The 23,529-nt window shown below is 35.9% G+C and overlaps 3 protein-coding genes across 3 annotated transcripts in view; 2 read left to right on the plus strand and 1 right to left on the minus strand.

Annotated features, from left to right (window-relative positions):
- The first annotated feature begins 312 nt into the window (after window positions 1-312).
- On the plus strand, window positions 313-5,827 carry LOC117317380 (glutamate receptor U1-like). The gene is made up of 4 exons (XM_033872185.1): window positions 313-382; window positions 714-890; window positions 3,901-4,130; window positions 5,504-5,827. The coding sequence occupies exons 2-4, from the start codon at window positions 744-746 to the stop codon at window positions 5,589-5,591; spliced, it is 465 nt and encodes a 154-aa protein (XP_033728076.1). The 5' UTR covers window positions 313-382; window positions 714-743; the 3' UTR covers window positions 5,592-5,827.
- Window positions 5,828-6,826: 999 nt separating this feature from the next.
- LOC117317379 (glutamate receptor 2-like) lies at window positions 6,827-9,494 on the plus strand. The gene is made up of 2 exons (XM_033872184.1): window positions 6,827-7,614; window positions 8,257-9,494. Exons 1-2 carry the CDS (start codon window positions 6,904-6,906, stop codon window positions 8,338-8,340), a joined length of 795 nt encoding a protein of 264 aa, XP_033728075.1. The 5' UTR covers window positions 6,827-6,903; the 3' UTR covers window positions 8,341-9,494.
- A 503-nt stretch (window positions 9,495-9,997) lies between these two features.
- Window positions 9,998-23,529, minus strand: part of LOC117317375 — a 51,503-nt gene continuing 37,971 nt past the window's right edge. The window contains exons 23-26 of the mRNA XM_033872181.1: window positions 13,486-13,641; window positions 12,444-12,473; window positions 11,782-11,893; window positions 9,998-11,285 (exon numbers count right to left, since the gene is read on the minus strand). Of these exons, the coding sequence (XP_033728072.1) occupies window positions 11,201-11,285; window positions 11,782-11,893; window positions 12,444-12,473; window positions 13,486-13,641 (383 nt within the window). The 3' untranslated portion in view covers window positions 9,998-11,200. The remainder of the gene's footprint in view (window positions 11,286-11,781; window positions 11,894-12,443; window positions 12,474-13,485; window positions 13,642-23,529) is intronic.

Raw genomic sequence — 23,529 nt, forward strand, 5'->3', positions numbered from 1 at the left:
GTGCAATTTTCAGTCCTCTACATTGCCTTTGATCTCTGTTTCAACTTGGTAAAGAATATGTGTTAGTATTTGACTCAGATTCACAAATAAAATCATTATGTGGATAAAATATACTGCAATATATGATATATCAGAAAAATGTGTGAGAGAAAGACAGTTTACTCATAGCTTCCTGTTCCGCCGATTGTGAAATAAGTGTGTGTGTTGGAGGGTGGGGTGCCGATGAGAAAGATAAACAACGGAAAGATATACCCATCTGTTCGTTTTCAAACTGCAATTTTTTTTGTATTGGTCACCCGATGTATCATCTACTGATTTGTTTTCCCTGTCCTGGTGGCAGAGTTACTGTGATCGTCCGACATACAGAGTGACTACGATATTGGTAAGTGGCCACCTCCTTATTTTCTCTCTGCTTTGTTTTTTTTTTTTTCTAAAATGATAATGGTAATGAAGCTTTCATTGAATATTTTATGTTCACTTAAAAAGTTAAAATAATTTTCAAGATGGCGTCCGTAGCTACCACCTTTACATCTATTTTGATTGTATATCTCGAATATTGTCAGACCATTCTGAACATGAGATGTCCTACTAAAAGATCACCTGTTCTAGTTAAATTTTTTCATGTGTATTAACAGAAATCGTAATTGTCTAAGCTACATATATATACAGGTTCATGCGCATGGCCGTCTAAACACCTTTTTTTGTATTCAAAGACTGAGCCTTACCTGATCAGCACAAATCCAATGAAGGGATTCATCCCTGATTTACTGGACGAGATTTCGGATATTTTAAATGTGACCCTGGTCGTCAATCATGTAGAGGATAATAGGTATGGATCTCATGACTCGCATGGCAACTGGGATGGGATGATTGGCGAACTGAGGGCCAATGTAAGTAATGCATGTCACACGTGCAAACTGTCTGTCTAATTTCTGCCAAATGTATCCAATGTCTGCCATAATCAGGTACGTACCGTCTGTCCAACGTATAAACCGCCTGTCTAATGTCTGTCAAACATTATACATTCTGTCTGACGTATAAACCGTCTTTCTAATGTCTGTCAAACATTATACATTCTGTTTGAAGTATAAACCGCCTGTCTAATGTCTGTCAAACATTATACATTCTGTCTGACGTATAAACCGCCTGTCTAATGTCTGTCAAACATTATACATTCTGTTTGAAGTATAAACCGTCTGTCTAATGTCTGTCAAACATCATCCATTCGGTCTCACGTATAAACCGTCTGTCTGAACTCAATCCCCAATCCACTGCTGCAGCGGATTCGTCATTTGAATCCCAACGTCGTTATGTCACCAAAAAGAAATATCAATGACATTCCAAAAACGTACGATTGGATGATACCAGTAGCTTCAATAAAACTTTAACCTCCACGCATTCTCGGTACTAAAGAGTTTTCTCCTGGAATATGTCATATCAAAAACGAAGGCACACTACTAGCCTACCTGCATGTATCTGGAACTTTATACATTTGATAAAGCAAATTCAAGCACGATAATGGTAACACATCTATTGTCATTGGCGAAGACTTCCAGTCTCTGTTCTATCCAATATGTATGTTTATATTTGAATGTAATATGTTAAAATGAAATTTATTGACGTTCGAGAAGACAAAGATTTCCGGCCTCTCTGTCTAATCCGAGTGATATATCTATGTATCAATACGATCTTTTGAAATGAAATATATTTGCATTTAAATGAACGTTTCATGTACCGTTATTATAATGACTATTTTACGAAGAATCGCACTCCAATGACTTCAGCATCTAGCCTACCAATTAGATTTGAAGTTAACGTCACGACACTTTTTCCATCAAATCTTCCCATAATGCTTTACTTTGTCTCCTCTGTGATTTTGGTATTTTACTTTGTTTGAAGAGGAATTTCCTCAGTCACATCAAAAAACGTTAGCGCAAACTCAATGTTCGCCGTTTTGTTTCATTCATAAAGTGGCGATGAACGATCGTTTCTATTTTGCCGTGATACATTTCCCATGGACTATCGAGGATGGCTCCAATGTTCCTCCTTCAATCATTTCACTAGTGAGGACACGTTATGGGGTGACCGGATCTGTTACTGGCCGTCCTAAATCTTGAAAGGACTTCACGGCAGGAAAGTTTAATTGTAACGACGTCGCGACGTTAACGTTTCCGGTCTTCATCAAAACATGCTGACGAACTCCGCATCAGACTTCGTATTCCTTACCAAACTGTGCAGAATCGTCTCAAGGACGTTAAACATCAACGGCTTAATCGCTTTATTTGGGCTTTAACGTATCCTCGGTTCGTCTAACGTCAGATACCGACGGATTGCATTTCAGTGTTCAGTTTGTTGACAGAAGAAAGCTTTTAAATATAGTGACGATGTCACGAACGGTATAACCAAGGAGATGAACAAGTGTAAGATCTGGGAACCATAACTATACGGGCGAAATTGTCGCGGTGGTGGTAGCGTTTATGCAGCGACGTACGGCGACAATATTCAAGTAAAATAACGCTCGTCCATAAACTGCTCGTCACAAACAGAGTTACGTCAACAAAATATGAATACACTCAACTGGGCAATAAGATCACACGATTTTCCTCAATTTAACATGCGTAGTATTTACTTGGACGACGTGTTGGAAAGTGTCGTGACGTCAGCGCTATTTAACTATCAGAAACATATAGGTGTCGTTGTACAGCTGTAGTGGTGGAGAATGGAGGGCATACTATCAACATTTGATGGTGCTACCTCTCTGTAATGTGACGTCATTTTCAGCTAAGTGCCAGACTTTACAAATAGGAAAATAGCGGGATTGGATTCACGGGACATCATTACTGACATTAACTGAAATAAAATGTTAACAATTACTTACATTTTAGCTGAGTAAACTAACACGTAAATTTGTAACCTTAAATGTCAAATCCATAGTTACGCCGTGTACCGTTGCCACATGACCTATCCAAAACTACTGACAAAGTGATACATTAATATCAAATTATTGTATGATTGACTGCCCGTCCTTATATATGTCAATTGCATGCAGTGTCTGTGACAGGCCTAATGCATATGTACATACTGTCTGTCTCCAATGTCTGCCCAATATAAATACTGTCTAGTCTGTCCAATGTACATACTGTCTGTCTAATGTCTGCCCAATATAAATACTGTCTGTCTCATGTCTGTCCAATGTAATACTGGCTAATCTATTTCTGTCCAATGTACATACTATCTGTCTCATGTCTGCCCAATGTACATACTGTCTGTCTACTGTCTGTCCAATGTACATACTATTTGTCTCATGTCTGTCCAATGTACATACTGTCTGTCTAATGTCTGCCCAATGTAAATACTGTCTGTCTCATGTCTGTCCAATGTAATACTGGCTAATCTATTTCTGTCCAATTTACATACTGTCTATCTAATGTCTGTCCAATGTACATACTGTCTGTCTCCCATGTTTTTCCAATGTACAAACTATCTGTCTCATGTCTGTCTAATGTACATACTATCTGTCTGATTTCTATCCAATGTAATGCTGTCTGTTTCTTGTCTATCCAATGTAATACTTGCTGTCCTATTTCTGTCTAATGTACATACTGTCTGTCTCCTGTCTGTCCAATGTAATACTGACTGTCCTATTTCTGTCCAATGTAATACTGTCTGTCTCATATCTGTCCAATTTACATAATATCTGTCTCATGTCTGTCTAATGGACACATGTCTGTCTAATGTCTATTCAATGTACATACTATCTGTCTAATGTCTGTCTAATATACATACTGTCTGTCTTATGTCTACGTGTGCACTGTCTGTTCAATTTGTCTGTTTTGTTTCTGAAGATATGTATTTTCGCCGTAAACAAATAAAGGTATCGTAATGCTACAACTGTTTCAGAAAAGTGACCTAGCTGCCGCCCCACTGACATTGACAGTAGAGAGGTCGCGTTACGTTCACTTTTCACATCCATTCGAAGAACTGTCGCTGAGGATTCTAGTTAAGAAACCGTCAACGCACATTCTCAACGACGATGCAGTTCTGCTTTTCCGGCCACTAACTGTCGGAGTGTGGCTATCAGTCATCGCCGGCTTCCTTGTTATCAGCATCGTGCTTTACACCATCGGCAGGTTCGTTCCATAATATAGAAATACAAGTTTATAGTGATTCGTGATAGAAGGGTATAAAAAGAATACTGGCGCGCATTTTTGTTGGTACATGTAATTAATTATATAATAATAATAGGGCGTGTTTTCGTGTTGATAATGAATACAAGAACACTAGGGCATTGTTTCGTGTTCATAATTAATAAAAGAAACACTAGGACAAGCTTTGGTATTTATAATTAATAAAAAAAATACTAGTGTGTACGTATTCGTATTAAATATTCAATAAATGAATCATAGGGTGTGTTTTCGCCTTAGTCAATAAACGAATATCATAGAGTGTTAACGTGTTAGATTCATAATAAAATATATTGGAGCGAGTTTTCCTGTTAGATAATTTATATAAGAATACAGTGGCGTGTTTTTTATGGTAGTTAATTGATATGAGAGTATAATGAAAAAACTAGAACGTGTTTTCGTGTAAAAGACCTCCAGGAGGTGATGTCGGTCAGGTAATGAAATAATACAAGGGCGTTAGATAATTCATTAAAGGATACACGAGCGTGTTTTCGTGTTAATCAATTAATAAAAGAATGTAAGAAGAGGTGCTTTTATGTTAGATAATAAATAAAAGAATACAAGGGTTTATTTACGTGTGATCACTAAACGGTAATAATATCATGCTAAGGTATGTTTACGTGATAGGTAATATAGAGTACCAATAACAGATCTACTGGTATTGTTACAGAACATCAGATGGTATTTTGATATTTAAGTTGTCACAATTCCAGACTTACAGCGAACCAGTGTTCTGTTTAGGACTGATACAGACTGTCCAGCGGCCTAAACATTCCTAAAAACAAACCGATTTTTTTATAAGTTTTAACAAATTTCCTTAAAAGATTTTGAATTGAAGGGAGGGGGGACCTACAATATAATTTTGAAAATATTTTTATACTAAATGTGTCTTAATGTAGATCATTCAGTGAAAAGCAGTTGACCAGTAGATATATGTGACATATTTATTGGTTGTGACTTTGTGACAAAGATGACTATTAGTTTTATAGCAAATAATAGCTGATTTATATAATGGAACCCTTGAAGACATCCTTCCTGTATTTAAACTGTTTTTTTATGGTTTCTTTATTGCCAAATTTGCGACGGCAAGACCATTTTAATGTCTAAAACTGTGTTAATTAAGTGGTGAAATTCATAATTTTACCCCAACATTAGCGCTATAATTCCTTAATTTTATCCATAAAATCTGCAATATGTTTTTGTCAAAACTGCTGGACAGCCTGTTGATAGTGTGTAAGGAACATAATCATGTTACCGGGTGATTGTAGTACTGTTTGAAGTATTTATATAATTAGGAAGAATATTTTGTTTTATTCAAGGTACAGCCCAATACAGAGAGAACAGACAGAAGGCGGGGTCTTATGGGCACTGTGCCTCACATGTGGAGTCATGTCACTACAAGGCTAGTATACAACAAACTGGGTAATGGTAAAGAGGGGTGTTATGGGCACTGTACCTCAAATGTGGAGTCATGTCACTACAAGGCTAGTATACAACAAACTGGGTAATGGTAAAGAGGGGTGTTATGGGCACTGTACCTCAAATGTGGAGTCATGTCACTACAAGGCTAGTATACAACAAACTGGGTAATGGTAAAGAGGGGTGTTATGGGCACTGTACCTCACATGTGGAATCGTGTCACTACAAGGTCAGTATACAACAAACTGGGTAAAGGTGATCCTCTCTTTTAACTCGTGTACAATTGCACACTAGACAGAAGCTCATTTGAATATGACAATATATATTTTTTAATATATTAGTTTTATCTGCTTAAAAAGATAATGAATATATAGAGTAAAATACAATGTATTGCAGTTAATGGAATATCGAATTAATGAATTATTGAATGAATGAATCAGTGAAGTCGTGAATTATTGAATGAATGAATGAATGAATGAATGAATGAATGAGAGGGCCGCACAATGTATCTGTCTATAAATATGAGCTTTACCCGTTACATTGATGCGGAATTACTGTTTATGCTTTGAATGGTCCAATTATTACATTATATTGATATTATGAAGAACTAAATCTAGTTAAGGTTCTAGAAGTACAAAACGAAACAAAATTTGCTTTATTTCACAATGGGTCAAGTGTAACTGTTGATGCTTTGTTGCACACCTCTTATAATCATGTGAAGTTTTAAAAATTTGGCCTTCTGCATGAGATAATCTCCGACAGAAAGAATTGTATTTTGATAGTGTATGCCCTATTCTAGTTTTAGTTACAGCGACGTCGAGCTTGACCTTGGGGACTTTATAAACCTCTAATTTCATGTGAAAATTCAGAATGTTTGGTGCTATGTAAGGGCCTGAGATTATTACATGCATTTTGACAGTTACTCTTAGTTCTATATTAGTAGCTATGGCGTTGACCTTGCCATTAGAAACATAAAATTGCCCATTGAACATCATCACACCACAGTGTAACATACATAGTGTAACATACATAGTGTAACATACACAGTGTAACATACACAGTGTAACATACATAGTGTAACATACATAGTGTAACATACACAGTGTAACATACACAGTGTAACATACATAGTGTAACATACATAGTGTAACATACACAGTGTAACATACATAGTGTAACATATATGCGATTGCTATAGGACTGCCGCCGTGTGGGTCCCTGATATATTAAATAACTAAAATCAAATGACCAATGAATCATTTTGACTATGCAATGAAGAAGATACAATTTACTTCCAGGAATGCGACATATGCCGTCGGCATTCTCCGGTCGTGTCCTCGTGTGCAGCTCCCTCTTCTTTACACTCATACTCGTATCTATGTACTCCGCATCACTTGTTCCATTCGTCTCGTCAAAGAGCAGCAGCATTGCACTACCATTTAGTACGTTCAGAGGTCTGACAATGCAGACTGAGTATAGCTACGGCGCAATGAGGGGAGGCGCTGTATACCAATACTTTATGTACTCCAAAGGAGATACTGAACGGAAGATAGCAGCTTACCTCAGAGGGAATCCCTCCAATTTTGTGCGTAATACGGCTGAAGGAGTAAAGAGAGCGCAACAGGGAAAGTATGCATACATTGTCGAGTCGTCGCTGGCCTACCATGCCGTCTCGAAGTTTTGTGACTTGATGGTTATAGGAGATCAGCTGGAGGAAAGAACATACAACTTTGCCTGTCGACAAAACACTAACATTTGTGACCAACTCAACACAGCTATTTTACAGCTGAAAATAAACGGAGTTATGAACGAGCTCAAAACAAAATGGTGGAGTGGAAAATGTGGCGTCTTCCCCATAAAGCTAATGAGCGCATCTGATGACGTAGTGGACGCTAGGGGTAAACCAATTGACATGATACGTTTTACTGTTCCTTTGGTTTTACTGGTGGCTGGGATAGTTTTGAGTATTGTGATGCTACTAGTGGAGATTTTCTTTCCCAAAGTCGCAAAGGTAAGTATCTGTTGTAATGGAGATTTACTCTCCGAGATAAGCATGTGATGTGATGGAGATATTTTTCCAACAGCGGTATGTATGTGTTGAAATGGAGATGTATCTTCGTACCAAGCCATGTCATTTAAATCTAAAATAAGGTCATTTGTAAGTACATGTAGATTGACGTAATATACGTCCATTTGTTAATAATCTGATGTTTCTTTACATTTGCCTTATGTATAGTCGTGTGTGGAGTTAATAGTGTTGTATAAATCTATTTTAGGTCAAGCATATGGTGTGATGTGCGACAACACCAATCACATACTGTGATGTAGATTAATATACAAAGATAAGAATATTTAATTATTTAAATTTATTTTATTTAAATGTACAACAAAAACATGTCGTATGGCCTAAAATTTGCAAGATATCTTATTTAATTTGATTAAATAATGAATCGACATTGAGACTTGAATTATTGACCGTTGGGTTGCCATACTAAAGGCTGACAGCTCTATACATTTATATATAACTGCGACTATTAAACTTTTCAAAACTTATTGTTCATTTGCGATACTTTAGAAATAAGCCTTAGGCAATGCCATATGTCGCATTACTCATCTTGATAAATCCATGTTAATATTTCTGCTTTATTTCTAGCTACTCTACACACAGAGAAAATCGGACGTCACCCATGGGTTTTCTGGACATATGCATACATCATCAGACTGGACAGATACATAAAAGATCAGAACTCCTCGTCAGTAACGTGTTTATGTAGCACACTACAGTAGGACAGCCTGGCCATGGATGATATCTTTTATTAAACAAATAACTCCTGTATTATGATATGCATAAAAAAAAGAAATATTAAATGTACACTATTATTGGTATATCCATTATGAAGTAGTAAATAAAGGCTTCAACTCTGAAAAAAATGAATAAATAAATTGGTTCCGGATTTTAAATTTCCGGATTTTCTGAAAGTGTGTTTACACCGTAAATTTAGTTTTGCCTACAGCGAAAACCGTATCTCATAAACAAGGTAAAATTGCAGGAATGAGTCAATGTAAAACATATGTCAGAACGAGATTGATTCTGTCTAAGGGCTAGAGATATTTAATTTCAAACAGTTTTCAGAAAAAAATGTGTAGAGAATTGTGTCATTTTGGGTCAAAATTCAGGATATTTTGCAATTTCTAAGGTTTTTTGAAGTGGTTATCATAGTATTCACATGTCTGAAAGACATAGAAAAAATAAGTTTACTATTCTTCAGAACTGTGTTAAAATCGCAAATATTGTATAGATTACAAATATATATATTTTATTATAAGTAATATGTATGGCAATGTTAACATATCTAAAACATGTGCCATATTTTTCAGTATTGGACTTTTTTACTGTACACTTCTACCTTATAAGGGTTATTTTTTTAAATGCGCTTAATCATGCTTGATTAGGCTTCATTTTCATTCAATACTTGTTTAACACCTAACTTGTTAGATATTAGATGAATTAAGGGAGGTAACTCGCTTTTCTGCCCATTTTAAAGGTGGGTTTATAAGCATACTATTAAATGATAAAAGTGTTAATTGAAAAATTATTTTATGTTTTAAACAAACCTAAAATAACTTATTGGGTATCTCACAATCAATATAGACTGAATTATGGTTTATTTTACCTGATGTATTACCCTGTATCCATAGAACCAATTAAGTGAGTGTTATTTATGAAACTTTTGGTGGAAACATTATTTTGATTTATTCATACAATAGCATACATGTATTTTTAAAGGATTGTTTGTACGGCTGATATGATATTGTCAATGATTGTCATTCCCATATGTGTAGCAGAAGAAACCGAATTTTCCGAATAAAATTAGATCAGCGGACAGTGTCTAATGAGCATTGGTACATATCTGAATAACCGGGGTGTATACAGATGACTGTGATGTCATGTGCATGACATTTTGAAATCTTGGATGTCATGTCACTGTTTATCAGTTACAATACTGTGTGTTGCTAAGCTGAGGTTTGGATAGGATTTAGGTTGTTTATCATGATGACATTGATTATTTATGACGTCATAGATACCAACTGATATTATCATACCTCAGACTTGTATCACAGCTTCTGATTAGTGAAAACCATGTCACGTGATTAAAAACATTCGTTATGTCAACCACAAATTTCCAAATAATTCATTATTTACTTGCTGTCGCTTTCGAAACATCATGTCACCCTCTGAATATCATAATGTCACCCTCTCGTGAGCCCTCCAGAATCGTTATGTCACCCTCTCGTGAGCCCCAACTCGGAACTCTCTTCAGTAACGTCTTCAAACGTAGTCGAATCAGAGGAGTTCCGAGTATTCTGCTTGACAACAACAAGGGCTGCCGGCGGACGCTATCTTCTGCCAACAGAGGAGGAAATGGCGAATTTATTGCAAGAAAAGGATTCTAAAAAAAACCAAAATGCACACTTGAATGGCTTATCAAGTCTGAATAAGATCAGAGCATTCGTTTACACAATGTCCTGACAGAAAATGACCATGAACTGCTAACATATGATGCGACTGTTTGTGATAAATTAATTACCATAAACTACTAACATAATTTGTGACTTTGATAAATTGATGACCATTGTACAAATGTGACTGTTTGTAATAAATCAATGACCATCAACTACTAACATATAGTATGACTGTCTTTGATAAAATAATGACCATTGTACAAGTGAAGAGAATAGCATGCTTTCTAAGATGTGTTATATTAGCAAAACCGTTGAAAGACAATATATTATGAGTGTAAGGTGATTTTATCAGCATTCACACAAATGTTTTTTCAATATAAAGATACTAATGATATCGTTGATCAAACGAACCCGGACCTATATTATGTAAATTAGACAATCTGGGGAAATTTAAAGCTTTTTTTGTGGAAAAGCTTTGACGTTGTCAGCAATATTGCATGATTTTGGTATTTCCAATAGATATATGCATACACCTTCGCTGCAAAATAGTCATAGAATCATTACTGTTGAGCTGATATACGAAAACACGTTAATCAACAGTCAGAGACGGTTCTACCATCGCTAACCCTTTACAGCATGTAGCAGATAACATCATCAGTATTATTATTGTTATTCCTCTATCTACAGGGAAACATGAACAACTTCCTGATGATGGATGTGCTACTTAATTGTAATGAACAAATGAACACGCTTTTGCATGTTAATGTTATGCATGTACCTCAATACAAAGATATACTCTAAAGTTCAACACCATACACACGTCTCCACACCAATATAAAATGTTCAGATCCATGAAGGTCATATCTGCCATAGTGTAGGCGACCAAGAGTCAGATCTATATTTGTGAGTGCCATTCCATGACAACATTTACTGTTCCTGATTAACTGAATCCTCGTGCTCATGTTCCGATTCAGGAAAGTTTGATTGTAAAGTGGGACAATCAACACCGTACAAACACATACATGTTTTTGTTTGTCTCCATAACGTGTTTATATCCATGGAGATGATACTGTAGTCGATGACAGTCTGATTGAGATTTGTGGGTCCAGTTAACAACCATCCAATGGCAGCATCTACTGCTTCTGATCAATTAAATCCTCCAGCTCATGTTCCGATTCATCGGGAAGTTTCGAATTGTCTGTTTTAGTTTCCAGTCGGCTGTTATGAACAAAAGCGGTATTAATTAGCCCATTTAAATTGAATTTTGTAGAGTGATGTTTTCTAGTTATTATTTAATAGCATGAATAAGACCAATATCTTATTTGTAATTGCACTACTAAGTATAAAATATCGAAACTTGTCACTGTTCATTAATGTTGTTGGAGCGTACTAACGTCTATTGTTGTTTGTATCTAAATCATATTCATTTACCAGTTACTGTCTCACTGACCTTTCTTATTACTGTTTTTCAATTAATTATTATCAAAAATAATATAGGAGGAAACCAATGTATTCTTCCACACAACAGCGCTTAAAACCTGTCTCTTGTAGTTTTAGAGCGATATATTAGAAAACACAGAATGCTCTATTTTCCTCATTTTCCCTTTCTCGTTTTCCAGAGGTTTTGTTTCACTAAAATCGCCCCGAGTCAGACTAATAACCTATCGATTATTTTAGTTTACTGAATTAACTACGTTCCTGTTGTAATACTCACCTGACTATGTGACTACTCTTTTGTCGTTTCATCTTTCTAAATGTGATGCAGCTCACACCAACAATACCGAATACCATTATTGCAATTGGAACAGCAATTTGCCACACTGGAACTGTTTATAAGATACATTATGTGTAAAGGTGGAGATTATTCATTACTCCTTCCCTTGATACATGTACCCCTGGGTCTCAGCTGTTCAAAAAGTGATTAGGTTAATCGAAGTTTAACAACAATTTTAAAATCCTGATAAAATCTGGTAAAATTACATTGGCACATTATCATAGAACTCTTAACAAACGTCAATCTCTTCCTACCTGCCTATTTTAAGGAATACACACATTCGGGTTTTGAAGTAAAGAAATGATATTTTCACTAATCAAGTGATTAAGCTAATCACCTTTTGAACATCTGGACCGTTTTGAGTACTCGGTTAATTCGCCAAATATAGGTTACTAAAATTTGATTCATGGTACAATGTATTTATATACATGTTTTCAGTCCACAATTACAAATATCTTCAATAAACTATTTGCGATGCAATTAATTTGATAATAAGAGATATGGATAGCTTTACCTGTGCAAAGTTCCATTAGTTTATATAAAGAAATCCACTGGTAGCCCTATAATATTGTTTAAAGTTCATTATGTATTGAATATTTTACCTCGATGATCAGGTGGTATGTTGACAGAAACTGCAACAAAGAAAATATTCTGTTAATTTTGTATCTGTTTAGTGAAATATATAAAGAAAAGTTCATGATATTTACCAGTTATGCGGGTTTTTTTTAACAACTACTGTAGTTTCCTGTGTATAGCCCGCGGGCTATAAGGTTTAGATAATTAAGAAATGACTTCTTCGGGCCATCTGACAATATTTTTTTCCAAAATTACCATACTTTGATATACAGTACTTGTCAGATCCAAGTGAACTTTTTGTGTTTCTCTGGTGTGCCATCAGCTGCCGACATTGCTGTTCAAATCCGAAATATGAATGATACATTTACCTGTGCGTGGACATAACTAGTAAATATTTTTACGCTGTTCACGTGTTAAAGCAATAAACAGCGAGGGAATATCTTGACTGTGAATTTGTACTTAAATACGTAGCAGACAACCAACGAAAAAGTGCGCGTGAGTTGGCTATCTGCATATTTTATATCATAAAACCATACACAGGAAATTACGGTATCATTTTATATTTCTTCTACAAGAAATATACACATTACAACAGAAAAATCTAATAAAAGCATTAGTCGTATTGTCTTAGAATCCTTATCATGTGTCGTCTGCTAAGTTTAGGTTAACGCTTGGCCAAGACAGTTTCCATGACCTGAATTGAATGTGAAAGGTTGTAGGAGCATATGGTAGCGATGATTTTAAAGTTCATAACAACAAATGTTGATTGTCGGAATTTTTGCGTTGATTATTCCGATAGAATGTAAGTATAAACCCACCTTTAGCGACAATGAAGATGCATGACTAAGGAACAATAATAATAAATCAATCAAATAATAATTTCATGTAACTCTTGATAACTTTTGGTGTCGGTCAACCTAAGATTATTTTGTTTTTCGCTTTTATAATTATTATTACTTCATAAAATGAATTATTGCCGATTATGAACAGTAATTTAAGCAATATGTCATGGGTGATTCCATCACCGGTTAAACGGAAATACGATTAATCGAAATACTTCATATTTACCGTTGCAGTCCGCTTTTGTTGTTGAAGCTCTTCCCTCAGTAGTGAATCCATCAGGACAGCTCACACAGGACGTCTGTCCAACGTTAGACTGAAAGGTCCCCTCAGAGCATTTCTCACAACTGTCACCATGTTGATATCTACCAGTACTACAGGGAACTGGAAATACATATAACTACTGACAATTGAAAATCACTCAATGTTTTATGTACGTTATGTTTAATCTCATCTTGCGGCATTGTTGTAGATTCAAAGCCCCAAATAAAGTGTTCATCGTAATCAAACACAGGAAGAACACAGACAAACAGCTCCGTGTGTTTGTTTATCGCCCCGAACACTAGTTTCGTGAAAAACAACGGTCATTTTGAGACGGGGTCCATGAAGTAGTTGGTGACTACCTCATTGAACAACCTCTAGAGCATATATTGGCCCGGTTCCCAGTTTCCCGAATAACACAAACTGATATATACAGGCAAATAATCCATAACCAAGTAACGATTGGAAATGTCACTGACACCGGTAACTAAAGAGTATACATTTATAAAATCATAAGGAAAATGTTACATTTACCTACGTGCAATGTACATAGCATACCACAATAACGACGAATAGGACCAATTCTAAAATTACAGGAAATTCTCCCCCTAATTGTAAATTAATATAGATACAAAATGTACCGTACCGCAGTAATGATGTACGGGAACAGTCTCGGGGGTCACAGGTAACACTCCCGCCAAATGTATAATGTATATTTAAGAAATAATTAACGATGATTCGTGTATTATTGCAGGATATACAACGAGGACGAGGATATTTTGCAATTAAATTAATAACGAAGGCCGCAGGCCTGAGTTATTAATTAAAATTGCAAAATATCCGAGTCCGAGTTGTATATCATGCAACAATACACGAGTCAAAGTTGATTATTTTATTCTACCATGTACTGTTTAGTTCTGAGATCGACCTCTTTCTAATAGAAAAACAGCAAAGAAACCCCGGGAAAACCTTGTAATTTATTTCTTGAGTATTGCATTATTTGTTGATGAAATATACAGGCAATACAGCACTACGATCAAGAGCATCTATCATATGGCATTGATTTTGAAAATTTAAAAAAAAAAAAGGATAAAAAAAAAAAAAAAGTGGGGGCCTCCGTAGGATTCGAACTCGCGTCGTGATAAAAATATATTGAAAGACTAACCCATTAGCCCACTCGGCTATAGTAACCTTATATGAAACGGGTGAATATTAGATATTTAAAATTGTAACAGCCGTGACTCACGAGCGTGTAATATTGGCACGAGCGGGAGTTATTGGAAAATAATACATGGTTTTTAGCCAATCAAAACTGGCGTTACATAGCAAACATGGTAGAAATATATATAAAATATACCGTACCGCAATAATAACGTACGAGACAGTCCCGGGGGTCACACACACACATATAAACACACACCCCCAAACCCAAACCCCTACCCCACCCCAACCCACGCCATTTCCATCCTAATGTATAATGTATATAGATAAAGAATGAAGTGTAGTGAGGGGCGATAACTCATTAGAGTTATCGTTCCTTACGGAACGTAATGATAGTATGAGCTAATTCGCGATTTTTGCCGGCTATTGTAGCGATTTGGGAGCGGAAAAAATGGCACATACAATTTTGATGGGCTGTTGAACCATTGTAAAACTCGGCTCGATCTAGGTCTGGATGTATCTGGTATCCCTGTGGAAATTCGTATTTATGAGATATTTTGGGTCAAACATGCCAAAATCGTCACTTTGACTAAGAGGTTCTGTTTAAATCGCCCTCAAAATTCAGAAAAAAATCCAGAGATATATACAATGCACATACAAAGAGATAAATGTTTCCTGAAGAAAACAGTCTGTTTAGTTTTTCGATATCTTTAGCAGAACGGTTACAAGATTGTTTTGAAAATGGCCTATTTTTTCGACCTTCTCAGTATTTTTCCATTCGACTGGGGTATTTTCCTGCCTGTTTTGATGACGCAAGACCGGGTGTTTCCTTTCCGTTTAGCACGGTAGAACAGATGGGCCGGATCGGCATACATAGTTATCAGCATTACATTCATTACGAATCAACTGGTTTTATATTTGTTTTGCGCGAGTCATCTTGATGATGTGTTTTAAAGCCTGCATTAACATCAACAGGTCCGTTAAAATTGACGTATGAAGTTTATATTTAATAGAAATTATTAACACACTTGGTTTGGTCGGCTTGACCGCATATATAAAGGACAACTATAGATAACGCCATCCTGAACTCATCGGGTATTATCGCTGAAATGATTCTCCGAGGAGTTCCGGATGGAACAACACCGGAGACTTCACGCCGCTTACTCGTTTAACCCCAGGCTTCAGCTGCATTCTAAGTGAGTTGTATTACATTTTCCCGTCAGGACCAGGACTTTTTAATATTATGTCATATTAAAAGTGACATTGGAGATTATAGTTGTTCTACTATGACCATATTTGTTGCTTTCCAGGATCAGTATTCATCGTCAACCCAGACCAGCGTTCAATTCTTTCGATAACAAATCTAAACTCGTAGCCTACCGAGTCGTAGGCTTCCAGTACTGGCAGTAGGCCTAGTGTAAATGTTACGTGTTCATTAACGTTTTAGAGACAGGCGACGTTTAAATATGTAATATTTAATTTTTATTGTTTGTTTGTTTAATGAAATTACTGTGTCGTTAGTTGATGCTTTGATGTCTTGATCAGCTGATATTTGTTTATGTTGAGGAGCAACGACGTTTCGAGAATCATATCTCATACATATTAGCTTACGATGACACGAACTTTCAAGGAACTACTGTACACGTACTTCAGTACACACTAGCAGTATATTCAGAGACATGTATATATGTCTCTGGTATATTGAACAATTCTTTTTCAGTAATAGAAGTTTTTTTTCAAATTTCTAATGAAATATTTATATTCTAATGCTTTAAATTTTGAAATTAAAGTCTCTGACCTGCCCTTTATTGAGATGGTTCTTAGGAGAGTGTCAAATTATATCATCTTTTGCATTAATAAATATATGAAATAAGTTTTCAAATATATTTAAACCCTTCACTTTTATGCACCAAAGAAAACAATATGCAAGAAAGCTGTTCTGACAAATTTAAGCTAAAATATTGTCAATTATTATGTTGCATTAAGTAAAATTATGTTGCTTTGGGTGTCATGCATTTTTTTTTTTTTTTATCTTTTAAAATTAAATTAATTTCTTGACTTATTACAAAAAAAAGTATAAGATGGAAAATTATTTGACAAAATCAAAGAGCTACCAGGTTTTAGCTATCACAATTTTACAAAATAGTTGACTTTGAAATTTCATGAATTAGTCAATTTTCAAATATCTATAAGTTGCTTTATTATCAATTCCATATCAACATATTTCAACTCTTTGCTTACATGTACATGTGCCAAAGAAAACCATGTGCGAGAAACCTGTTCTGACAAAATTTTACTAAAATTATGTCAATTGTTATATCACATTAATTTAATTAACTAATGTAGGGTGTGGGACCATGTTGTATTTTTGTTTTATCTTTTGAATTTTTAATCTGTTTCAACTTATTACAAAAGGTATTATAGAAAACTACTTGTCAAAATTAAAGAATTACCAATATTTTGTTATCACTATTTTACAAAATAGTTTTTCTCACAAATTTCATCTGCACACAGGTAGCAATTAGTAAAATCTTTTGAATCTAAACTTTAATTATATAAAGGTATTATAGAAAATTATTCGACAAATTCAAACAATGACCAGGATTTTAATTTATAACCATTCTACAAAATAGTCTTCTTCATAATGTCATCTCCACACAGGTAAAATACTGTAACACAGGGACTAGTGTACATGTAAATAGTTTATATGTTTCTTTTTTTAGGCCAACACCACCATATGCATATATTTACATTAGGAGGGGTGTTCTAAATTGTTGGCCAAAGACCGCACTTAATTTCCCTCTATATTCTACTGAAGAAACACATTCAGAATTTTGAAACTTTACATAAAATCTGATTTTAATTTCATATTGTAGAACTAGTCTCTCAATATCAAATATTTTGATATTGGGATGACACCATTTTCTTTAATTATCACATCTTTTACAATAGCAACTGTGACAAATAAGAATTAAAAAGTTTTAAACAGTTACTGTAATTGCAAGCCTTAGACCGCAAGTAATTACCCTCTATGTTCTACTTAAAAAAAAACTTCATTAAAATGTTTTTGAGACTTTGTATGAAATATGGTTTTCATTTCATTTAGTAGAACTATTCTCTCAATTTCAAGCCATTTAGATATTAAGAAACAAATTTTCCACAATTTTTACTGTAAGATAGTTTATTAATTATTTATTATTGAGGGGCCGAGTGGTTAAGATATGTCATGACACTTTATCACTAGCCCTCCACCTCTGGGTTGCTAGTTCGAAACCTACGTGGGGAAGTTAACTGGTACTGATCGTAGGCCGGTAGTGTTTCTCCTGGTACTCCGGCTTTCCTCCACCTCTAAACCTGGCACGTCCTCAAATGAACTTGGCTGTTAATAGGACGTTAAACCAAATACACAAAGTTTATTAGTATTATATATATAGAAGAAGTATAGAAAAGTTTGAACAGTTATCCTGCAGAAGAAAAGGGAAGCTGACAATCAGGTCGGTATGTGCTGTCGTGGTTGTGTCTTTGGGCAGAACCATTTTACCCTTATTGCTCTGGATGGCATGCAATGGGCCTCTTATATGTTGTTCAGTCAGGTAGTCACCAACTACTACAAGGAGACCCAGCCTCAGACTTAAAGATGCTACTTATTTTTCAGAAACCGGACAAGCTGGTCTACACTGCTACCTTACAAGAAGTTTAAATCATTTATTTGAAAAGAAAATATTATTTATTTTGCTTGGTAAGCTTCATTTTCATAAATTATTGCACCATTTCCTGGATGGCATGTGGACAGACAGGTCTCCTGCATGTTGTTCAGAGGTAGTCACTAACTTCTACAAGGAGACCCTGCCTCAAACTGACTCAGCTGGCTATTCAAAGGGTGATAAACAAAGCTAACAAAGCAAATATATATAAGAGTAAGAGATAATTGCCACTTAATTTTCAGAAACTTGGCAAACTGGTGTACACTGCTACCTGATAAAAGGTTGAAAAAAGGTATTTAAAAATAAAAACATGTTTTATTATGCATGGTTAAGCTTCCTTTACATGAATTATTGTTCAAATTCACATAAGACAATTTAAAACTTGCTAATTACCTAATTTTCATCTGTGATAGAAAAAGGGAGATAACTTGCTCACCTGTTCTTGATATAAAATTACCTGGGTAATTATAATGTACAATTCATATTAATGCTTTTGTAGATATTTCCCTAAAGTTCTATTCATGATCGATCAATTATCGATATGATGATGATTGATCATGAACTTATTAGTGATACCCAACACTACTGAAGAAGTTGCAAAATTTTCGAATAAAAAAAATAGATACCTGGTAATCTCCCAATTTGCTCGACACGGACCACTGACAAAGACACTGATACTGACTTTAAACTATGGGGAAAGTCTCGAAATATCAATTTAAAGAAATGGCTATGTCAAACAAACAAACAATTTTCCTTCTCTCATTTGTATCATTGTGTTCCACTGGGGAATTCATACAAAAATGGGATTTTCCTCGTGCAAGTGTGATTTATTAACAATTTTCTCCAAGATTAATATTGGGGCGAGCCAATTCCCATAAAATCTTGGATATTCCTATCTGAAAGAGTTAATCCTATCTTTTTCGAGGAAATTTGTCCAAATTTAGATATTGTCTGATTGCAATGAAATTTGGTACAGTATATAGGTACATCATTGGACACCGGTTACTCTTGTAACCTCACTTTAACTTTTTTTAAACAGAATGACTGCTATTTCCCACAGGGGCTTGATACTATATACATATATATATAGACTATCATTTGGAAAATCGTGCCAAGCCCCTGTGCTATTTCCCAGCCTCTGATTGGTCCAAAATAAGATATTGTCCAATTTTGATGAAATTTGATATGTAGGTACATCATGGGACACCGGTCCCTCTGGTCACCTCATTTTCACATTTTACCAAAATGGTCGCCATTTCCTGGCCTCTGATTGGTCCAAATTTAGATATTGTCTGATTTCAATGAAATAGGGGTATTATGGGACAGCAAATTCAACTTTATGGGTTTCATTTCCTTGGCAATAAGACAGTTTTACTTATTTTTGTTTAACGTCCTATTAAAAGCCAGGGTCATTTACAATATTTGTAAGGACGTGTTGGTTTTGGTGGTGGAGGAAAGCTGGAGTACCCGGAGGAAAACCACTGACCTACGGTCAGTACCAGGTAACTGCCCCACGTCGGTTTCGAACTCGCATCCCTGAGATGGACAGCTAGTGATAAAATGTTGGGACACCTTAACCACTCGGCCCCGCGGCCCAACCTTTAACACAGTCTTCTCATTGGTTGAAATTTAGATATTGAGCGATTTTTTTATGAAAACTGCTGAAACAGAGTTATCGCCCCTCACTACGCTTCATTCTTTCTGTGACATCCTTCAGGTGTCACCCAACTAGTATGAAATATACTGTACCACAAAAATGACGTAGGGGACAGTCCCGGGGTCACAGGTAACACTCCCTCCGAATGTATAATGTATATAGATATAAAATAAAGAATGAAGTGTAGTAAGGGACGATAACTCGTTATCGTTCCTTACGGAACGTAATGATAGTATGAGCTAATTCGCCATTTTTGCCGGCTATTGTAGCGATTTGGGAGCGGAAAAAATAGCACATACAATTTTGATGGTCTTTTGAACCGTTGTAAAACTCGGCTCGATCTAGGTCTGGATGTATTTGGTATCCCTGTGGAAATTCGTATTTATGAGATATTTTGGGTCAAACATGCCAAAATCGTCACTTTGACCGGTAGCTTCTGTTTAACAGGTCCTTAAAAATCAGCGTTTTAATCCAAAAATCTGAAACTCCAAACAAAACAAGAAGAGATAGTTCTGAAGAAAAGCTTATCTTTAGTTTTTCTATATCTTTCATAGAACGGACACAATAGGGTTTTGAAAAAGGGTCGTATTTTATTGAGAGGTGGCGGATGTTACGTCACGAGTGTTACGTCACAAGAATGTGTGGAATGTAGTGTATTGAAGGACGGAACGTAATGTACATGCGGCTAATTCAGACGACTTTCTGGAGCTAACTGAAAAGCGACTCTATACATTTTGATAAAACTTTCCACACTTATAAGACTCGGTGTGATCTACATGTATGTCCAGGCATATCCCGTATATCTAGGAATAATCTAGTTATGGAGATATTTTGAGTACAAACACGCCAAAATCGACACTTTGACTGCTGGTTTCTGCACAACTCGGCCTAGAGAATTGACACATAAAGAGAACGTATTGAAACTCCACACATCGCAAGTACATATAATTCCAAAGAAAACAGTCTCTTTAGTTTTTCTATATCTATCACAGAACGGTCACAATAGGGTTTTAAACATAGGTACTATGTACCGCGAGGTCACACATTCCGGATAGTCTATTACATGTACGGACGTACGTCAGGAGTGACGTTACTAAGTCTGTTCTGTTTGTCTGATTGAACTTGTAGCGCTCGGTGAGCTGCTTGTAATTTTACTGTCACGGCCAGTATTTCTTACAATTTTGCAATATCAGAGAAAATACAAAAGACACAATTCTCTACATTTTTTTTTTTTTTTTTTACATATTTATCACAAACATCTATATCCAAAATACATAATTAATCATGTTTCTACATATGTGGTACGTTATGTTCTTTTTCCTGTCATGTCCGTGATGCAACAGTTTCCGCTAAGGTCACATGGGTACGTATAATCGAAAGACTGTAACTCCGACATTTACACTGCACTTGGGAACCCGCGCCTGGGGAACCCGCGCCTGGGGAATTCCCGCCTTTTTACACCAGAATCTTACGTCATTCTATTTTCTCAGTAACAGTGTGTATTTGTGATTTTCTAAATCTCAACACACTACTCTTTGTCCTCGTATCATATATAAAGTACCCGTTTCATGTCTTGCATGTATTTATTCGGGAAAACAGATACAAACCACAGAAACGCATTCTACACAGGGACTTGGTTCACGTGAAACACCGGCTAATTGGCCGATCGGGTTGTACGAGTTGTTCAGCAAAATTTCAAGAAATCCGGAAATTGAAATTCCGGAACCACCTTAAGTGCAACGGGATATGTATTTAACACTGGCGTTGACCGGTAAACAATTTACACTGGCGTTGACCGGTAAACAATTTACACTGGCGTTGACCGGTAAACAATTTACACTGGCGTTGACCGGTACACATTTTACACTGGCGTTGACCGGTACACATTTAATACTAGCGTTGACCGTTATACATTAAACACTAGCGTTGACCGGTATACATTAAACACTAACGTTGACCGGTACACATTTAATACTAGCGTTGACCGGTATACATTAAACACTAGCGTTGACCGGTATACATTAAACACTAACGTTGACCGGTACACATTTAATACTAGCGTTGACCGTTATACATTAAACACTAGCGTTGACCGGTATATATTAAACACTAGCGGTGACCGGTACACATTAAACACTAGCGTTGACCGGTATACATTAAACACTAGCGTTGACCGGTGCACATTTAATACTAGCGTTGACCGGTATACATTAAACACTAGCGTTGACCGGTACACATTTAATACTAGCGTTGACCGGTATACATTAAACACTAGCGTTGACCGGTGGTGTTAAATGTATACCGGTCAACGTTAGTGTTATATGTATACCAGTCAACGGTAATGATAAATGTATACCGGTCAATGCTAGTATTAAATGTATACCGGTCAACGCTTGTGTTATATGTATACCGGTCAACGCTAGTGTTTAATGTATACCGGTCAACGGTATTGTTAAATGTATACCGGTCAACGCTAGTGTTAAATGTACACCGGTCAACGCTAGTGTTAAATGTATACCGGTCAACGCTAGTGTTAATTGTACACCGGTCAACGCTAGTGTTAAATGTATACCGGTCAACGCTAGTGTTAATTGTATACCGGTCAACGCTAGCGTTAAATGTATACCGGTTAACGCTAGTGTTTAATGTATACCGGTCAACGTAGTATTAAATGTATACCGGTCAACGGTAGTGTTAAATGTATACCGGTCAACGCTAGTGTTTAATGTATACCGGTCAACGCCAGTGTTAAACGCACACCGACCAGCGCCAGTAATATTAAATTCAGATTTATTTGAATCGATTTACATTTTTTTTTAAATTTATTTCAAATGTATTTATAATTTCTTAAATGCTTTCCAGTCCAGGCCAGTGTTAAATGCACACCAGTCAACGCCAGCGTTAAACACAGATTTATTTGAATTTATTTTAAAATTTTAAAATTTATCTTAAATTTATTTTTGAATTTATTCAAACTTGTAAAGAATGAAGTGTAGTAAGGGACGATAACTCGTTATCGTTCCTTACGGAACGTAATGATAGTATGAGCTAATTCGCCATTTTTGCCGGCTATTGTAGCGATTTGGGAGCGGAAAAAATGGCACATACAATTTTGATGGTCTTTTGAACCGTTGTAAAACTCGGCTCGATCTAGGTCTGGATGTATTTGGTATCCCTGTGGAAATTCGTATTTATGAGATATTTTGGGTCAAACATGCCAAAATCGTCACTTTGACCGGTAGCTTCTGTTTAACAGGTCCTTAAAAATCAGCGTTTTAATCCAAAAATCTGAAACTCCAAACAAAACAAGAAGAGATAGTTCTAAAGAAAAGCTTATCTTTAGTTTTTCTATATCTTTCATAGAACGGACACAATAGGGTTTTGAAAAAGGGTCGTATTTTATTGAGAGGTGGCGGATGTTACGTCAACAGTCACCTAAATATCCAATCAGTAGGCCCGGATGCATTCACCTTCCTATTAAATCTTCTG

This window comes from Pecten maximus, chromosome 19 (genome assembly GCF_902652985.1).
Source record: "Pecten maximus chromosome 19, xPecMax1.1, whole genome shotgun sequence".
NCBI classification, from domain to species: Eukaryota; Metazoa; Mollusca; class Bivalvia; order Pectinida; family Pectinidae; genus Pecten; species Pecten maximus.